Genomic DNA, 6,726 nt, shown 5'->3' on the forward strand with positions numbered 1-6,726 from the left:
TCCTTAATATTACATTCCCTGCCCTGTAAGAAAGTTGAGCCAGCTGTGACAACACTCTCTCGATGGTCCTTGGATTAGCGAGGATGAAATGTTGCTTTGAGACAGGCGTCGTTCAAGGATGCATCACTCTGGGATGGGTGCGAAGTATTTCAGTACACCCTCTGCTGAAAACTAGACTACACCACTCCACCAAAGGTCTGTAAACACAAGCAGAAGCAAGAATCAATGAGAAAGATAACATCTGGAAATGAAGGCAGAGGACTGCAAATCTGATAGTTGTATTGGTAAGACGGTAAAGAGGAACTCTTTAAAATCTCAGAAGTGGCTGAACTTGCCCAGTGACGCATAAGCACATGAGGATTAACAAGAATGAGGAGTAGTGACTGAGAGTTTCACGTTCGGCAACCTTCTGAAGTTGTCGAATAATGGAAAAAGAACTCATATTCTCAAGTGCTCTGCATTTATGCTCTTGGTGTATCCAACACTCTTCACTTACGTTTACTTACAGGACTCTAAACCAAAACCTATACTTTGTCTGGGAAAAGAAAACATACTAAAAAGGGCGACTGAAGAGTGTTTGAAGCACCGTGTTATTTGTATTATTTGGGAGCGGCCTTCACACCACTATGGACAATGTCTTATTTTTTTGTTAGTTATTGAACTGGAATTAAATAAAATCTTAATCTTTCTCAGCAATGCTAAACAACTCTCAGCAAAAATCAGGGGCTGCAAATGAGACATAGAAAATCGAACATTTTTTTGCGATTACAAACACGACTCGAGACAAACTGACAGAAAACAATGCAGATAAGGCATACAAATGAGCTACTGTAACAGTGGGGATTGGATGGTCGAAGGTCAAACTTGTTGTCTTTACCTTTCTAATTACAAATGGAATTCGATTTCACATCTCCATCTTCATCTCAAATAAGGACCGAAACGTTTAAGTCTGAATATATATAGAAATGGACCTACTTTCACGAATGAACTAGTCCTATTTTCTTTCACAGTATAATAATTCTGAGATTCTTTGATTACTACTGTACTTCACATCGAAATTATCAAACAATATTTGAGAGATCACGTCACAACGTTGCTGTCCTAGTACAAAGGGAGAAATAGTACATTTGTCTCTTTCTCTTAACGCCACCACGTGAGGTAACTGTAAGCCATCATATTTCCAAATTTGCTCTTCTGAGCGTTTCACAAATTCTGCGACTCAACTAGAAACCACAAAAAGATGGTGATGACTGAACCCAAGTCATATTACTTTGACCTCAACACGTCTTATAAGTCAGCCAAATCTAGTCAGTCCACTCCCTGTCTGCCCTAGAACTAAGTACTTAACCCCAGGCAAGCAAAAACACTTATTGGAAATTTGGGAACAACAAACCAAATATATCAAACCATATTTGCAGTCTGAGTGAGTCGTGAATACATTTGAAAGTGACCTCATCTTTGACATACAATGCTGTAAGCGTAACAGACCGCAGGCAAGAGCCAGATTTGCTGGTCGGACTGGTAAAGCAGAGAGGAGGTGTGGGCCCTCCTGCGAGACTGGGCGTCGTGGTGAGAGATAAACAAAAAAAAAATAGAACACTAGAGACAGAGAGAGAAGAGGACGGACTTAAACTCTGGAATACATTAAATGATCTGAAATAAACTAGTGATCGAAACGTTTGTGAGTATGCCATTTTGAATTCCTCTTACGGACAGTGAATTTACATCTGTGAATGATTCTGATTTGTGTCCACAGCAATAATTGAGCCACCATTGGTTTCTGTTGAATCGTGGGATCGTGGTAGGCTGTGAAAAAAATGGCTGATGATCATAAGATTGAACTCTTTGTGAAGGTAAGGCAGATGAAAAAATGGGTACCCTAAAAATAACAAGAGCAGTTTTATTGCCACCTGGTTTATGTTAAATGTGACGTGGCAAAGGGATACTGACGTAGACATCCCTTTGCCATTTTCATTTTAGCACGCTACATTTGCAAATTTTCAGTACAGTGCAACCAACCTCCTCCTGTACAGAAGGTTACACTGTATGTTACATCCCTTTAAATACTTGTTTATTTGAGGATTCAAACCATCTCAACCACTGAGACATTCTTCAGCTGTGGGGTTTATCAGGAGCAGAGCAGGATTGACAAGAATGCCACGGGTGGTATTTACAGTGTGGAGAGATTTAGTAGAGTTGATTGTGAGGTTGCTACAACCTGAGAGGCAACTGTTTAGATTTTTGTCAACTCAACTTGCAAGCAGGTTCATTGTTTGCCTCCTGAAAAGATGTTTCACTGTCGAACAGCATGTTTTCTGGGTGAGGCTCTCCGAGCCACTGCTGCTCCTCAGCACAGGGTCAGGACACGACCTGATCTACATCTGACATCTACATGGATTTCATTTGTTCAAATGTGAAAATGTGTGGTGACTATTTTGCGGCTTTGTGTAGTCGAAGGCACTTGAAGTGAACATAATTAAGGCAGAAGCTGAAAATGCGGAATAGCAGGAAGCAATAAGATGCATGAAGTGCTGGAGTGGAGGATTATGGCCTGGGCTTTTAACTCATTCATTTCAGTGAATTAATTAACCACATTATACAATTGTGGTGTCAAAACCAAAACATCCATGATGAATTTAAATAACAAAAAACAAAACTTCTAGATAGAAGCACAAACAATCTTATTCTGTGCAGTTTATGCCACAAAAAGCTCACTTATCACCAAAACGTCTTGTATAAAATACATTTTATTTTATCTTTTTCTCTTCATTTCAGAATTTTATTGATTAAAAACAGCAACATTATGGTCTAAATTGAGTCCCACTATAAAGTTCCTGTTAAAATGGCCGATGCGGCATACTGTACTTATTCACATATTTCATTTGAATTTAAATTTGTACATTTAAAATTTAAAATTGTACATTTAAAAAACAACCTGTTTAGCCATTTCTTTCAGTTCTCAAAAAAGGAATAGTAGTTCGTAAACACTGATTATATGTAGTGATAAATGTGTCCATAGAAAGATTGTTTTTTTGGGCAGTCTGTGGACTGAATTCTTCACTTGAGCTCTAGCTGCTGATTTTATGTCATTTTGGCTGTCTTGAAGTTGATATTTAGACTAGGCACCCACGGATTCATTTTTTATTAGGACACAACAAACAGTCAATACATCTAACTGTAAGTGCAAACAATCTTCTGTCCGACTGCTGTTTTTCAGGCAAGCGTTGATGCTGAGAGCGTGGGCCACTGCCCCTTCTGCCAGAGGCTTTTCATGATCCTCTGGTTGAAAGGAGCAGACTTCAAACTCACCACTGTGGACATGAAACGGTATGAATGAACCCTGGATCTGGAGCAGTGCATACAGAACTCTGTTTGGATCGAAAATGATATCATTGATATTTCCTCCAGCTCACAAGAGGAAGCTTGAAATTGATGAAGTGAAATAAAATAAAAAAATAAGTATATAAATTGATAAATGCAAGAGAAAGGAAATGGTGCATTTTATCAATTGAAAATAAAGGTTTCGCTAAGACGTCAAACATGCTAAAAAAACCCATAAATAAACAACTTATTGATCACTAATGCATATTTCAAGTGAGAATTTGTTTTACATTTTGAAAGCAGCCTTGGGACGTGACACAATAATGAAAACAAAGTTCATTGTTAAATGATCATCATATGAAGAAATACATTTGAAAGAATATTCTGTATTTTTAATTCAGACTCTTAATACGCAAACTCAAGATCAGTTTGCACATGACTGGCACTGGACTGTGTTTCGTGCATAAATATCAGAGTTGAATTGTTTTGCCCATTATGATGTCATGCTGTAGGGCCCCTGAAGTGCTGAAGACACTGGCTCCAGGTTCTCAACCTCCCTTTCTCCTCTTCGGCAAAGATGTCAAGACTGACACCAACAAGATCGAGGAGTTCTTGGAGGAGACCTTAGCCCCCCCGCAGTATGTGTGGTGCCTCCCCGTTCATAGACTAATTTTTGGTTCAAACATTGAAAAAAAAATGCCATTCATGATATCCATGCAATAAATGCAGGTTTCCAAAATTGTGCTGCCGGTACAAAGACTCCAATGGTGCTGGGGATGACATCTTCCGAACTTTCTCTGGTTATATCAAGAATTCCAATCCAAGAATCAATGACAGTGAGGACTTGTAATCGCTGAATTAACCTGACCAATAGGGGGTAATAATTTTCATTTTATTTTGAAGTGCTGGAGAAGAAGTTCCTGGGGACGCTGGTGAAGCTGAACATGTTCCTGGAGACCCCGCTTCCACATGAGTTGGATGCGAACCCAAACGCCGATGTGTCCACTCGACTCTTTCTGGATGGTGACACCCTATCACTGGCTGACTGCAACTTGCTGCCCAAACTAAACATTGTCAAAGTGAGTCACGATGACACAACACACTTTAGATTTGGTGGATTTGCACAGAAAGCTTGTTCAAACATTCAATTTGGGGTTGGCAAAATTGTACAAAATAAAAATAAGAATTTGGAGGTGTCTAAAAAGATGCTGAAAACTGTGTCTCTGTAAAACGTTTCAATGAAAGTGTCATTCTGCAGGTGGTGTGCAAAAAGTTCCGTGGCTTTGACATCCCTTCCGACCTGAGAGCTCTGACACGTTACCTGGAAAACGCCTACAAGAGAGATGAGTTTCGTTACACTTGCCCAAATGATTCAGAGATCCTGCTTGCCTACAAGACAGTCGCCAAGTACCTGAATAAATAGATGCGTCAAAAAACACTGCCACATGGTTATCTGAAAATATTCAGGAGTGAAGAGAGGGTGGGGATGAATGAACTTATGAAGCCAACAGGAATTCATTTGTCGAGTAACAACATAATACAAGCATGCTATTTACTGTCATTTATGAACTTTTTTTTATCATTAAAATCTCTAATTCTCTCTTTGGCTTTCCATATTTTCCAATGCGGAATACTGAAGTATTACTGTTTGTTTATTTGGATATATTAAAGCGCATATTTATATTTCTTGTTCTTGCTGGATTATGCAAATTGTAAAATTTTTATTAACATTTTTGAAATATCACTTTGTTTGTGTTCCTCCTCAATAAAGCAATTCCGTTAGCTGGTTGTTTCCAACTTTATGATTGCAAAACTACATGACACATTCATCTATGTTATGGTATAATAAATCATCATATAACATGACAGTCAATAAATATGCCATAATAATTTATGTACTAGTGACACAATAATGATTTTAAAAATGTTAATAAAACTGACTGAATTTAAAAGTAGTACTTCAAGCTCTGTTTGACACAGAAGTGGCATACATTTTTAAATATGGACTAGAACTGTTTTGAAGTTTTATTGCATATTTAAAAAATGTTTTGAATTATGTTAATGCTGTTTTGACCTGATCAGATGCCATAATAACTGTAGCTTTTCACACTGAGGGTTCTGTCTCGGGTGGCTTGAGTCCGAATCGCCCCCTGCTGTGCAGCCTCACACCTCTGCGCCTCAGGCCATGTCCCTTTTTTTCTTCTTGGCTGGCGGCGCTCTGCGCAAAATAGCTGGTTTGTGACCCACGACTACCTACTTACCACCAACTGTTTGACCTCCTTATTTCTGTCAATTCTTAGTACTACGGGTTGTCGTCACCTCAGATATGAACTGATGACGGACCTCCGTCGCGGCTGTAACAGAATGTGGCGTTTCACAGCCAAAACTAAACATGAAAGAGTGTGCTCATGTTTATTTTACAAGGAAATAGCGGTAACAAGCTGCTTAGTGCGATGCCGGGAACTATATGTACAGCGCGACTCCACACAAACATGATAAATGCCGGGGAGTAAAGGGTCTGATCGCTGTCGGGGCAGACAACATCGTTCAAAAACAACTTCTCAAACTCCCAGAACACTGAGGTGTGGAACTGGAAGCTGCAGGAAAATTGTGCTTGGGAATGGGAGCGCGGCGCAGCACTCTGGGACATGCGATGTGTGCGGATGTTTTCGCCTTTAATAGGCTGATAAACATCTGATTTTATTGACAGACAGATTGCTTAAATGAATAATGGTGCGCTATACAGTAACTGTTTTCACTGCTGCGATGTGGCTGCAGTTGTGGCTGCAGCTGTCTGCATTAGGAGGACTGCGCGGAGGAAAGACGCAGCTTGATTTTTCCCAAGTTACTGAAGCTCACCAGACTATTCATTGATCAGTTCCAACGTCTGGATCTGTACTTCAATGATTAAAACCTTCTTGATCATCAGTAAACTCTCTCACTTTGTTCAAGGTGTTGTGAGAGCAGCGTGGGTCAATCAAGACGCTCCGTATTACGCAGCTTGTTTCCGCTATTTCCTTGTAAAATAAACATGACAAGACGACTTCCTTGAGACCTGCTTTGTTGAGGTGGCGCAGAGGTGCAAGGCGGGGGGGCGAATCGAACTCAGGCCAGCCGAGACAGAACCCGCAGTGTGAAAGTATCTTACACACTATCACAGAAATTGTAAATGCATTACATGGCAAATTCTATTACATTTGTTGAACGATTAAACAACACAGCTTCGTTATTACAACATACAATTGAGTCATCATATTACAGAGATTGAAAAGGAACAGAGTGGTAAACAGTTCTTTTAATTTCTGACCCTCAATCAAACTTTGCACTATTATTCCGAAGAGTGGTTGTGTATAACTGTGTGTAAGCTTGTGTCTGTGTTTGGTCCTCTATGTTGTGTCGTGTGCC

The 6,726-nt window shown here is 39.7% G+C and overlaps 1 protein-coding gene across 2 annotated transcripts; it reads left to right on the plus strand.

Moving 5' to 3' along the window:
- Positions 1-1,557: 1,557 nt before the first annotated feature.
- clic3 (chloride intracellular channel 3) lies at positions 1,558-5,103 on the plus strand. Of its 2 annotated transcripts, none has more exons than XM_053874096.1 (7): positions 1,558-1,681; positions 1,757-1,853; positions 3,218-3,327; positions 3,834-3,959; positions 4,051-4,157; positions 4,225-4,400; positions 4,580-5,103. In XM_053874096.1, exons 2-7 carry the CDS (start codon positions 1,818-1,820, stop codon positions 4,742-4,744), a joined length of 720 nt encoding a protein of 239 aa, XP_053730071.1. In that variant the 5' UTR covers positions 1,558-1,681; positions 1,757-1,817; the 3' UTR covers positions 4,745-5,103. The 2 variants fall into 2 exon arrangements, with proteins under 2 accessions (XP_053730071.1, XP_053730078.1); XM_053874103.1 differs by having other exon boundaries at positions 1,603-1,677.
- Positions 5,104-6,726: the final 1,623 nt, after the last annotated feature.

The sequence above is a fragment of the Synchiropus splendidus genome, chromosome 1, assembly GCF_027744825.2.
Source record: "Synchiropus splendidus isolate RoL2022-P1 chromosome 1, RoL_Sspl_1.0, whole genome shotgun sequence".
NCBI lineage: Eukaryota > Metazoa > Chordata > Actinopteri > Syngnathiformes > Callionymidae > Synchiropus > Synchiropus splendidus.

Bases quoted from the DNA above. Each gene is read 5' to 3' on its own strand.
- clic3 (XM_053874096.1), top strand. From the start codon at position 1,818: ATGGCTGATGATCATAAGATTGAACTCTTTGTGAAG. The intron at 3,328-3,833 runs GTATGAATGAAC...GTCATGCTGTAG, and splicing joins ACCACTGTGGACATGAAACG to GGCCCCTGAAGTGCTGAAGA. The intron at 4,158-4,224 runs GTGAGGACTTGT...TTTATTTTGAAG, and splicing joins CAATCCAAGAATCAATGACA to TGCTGGAGAAGAAGTTCCTG.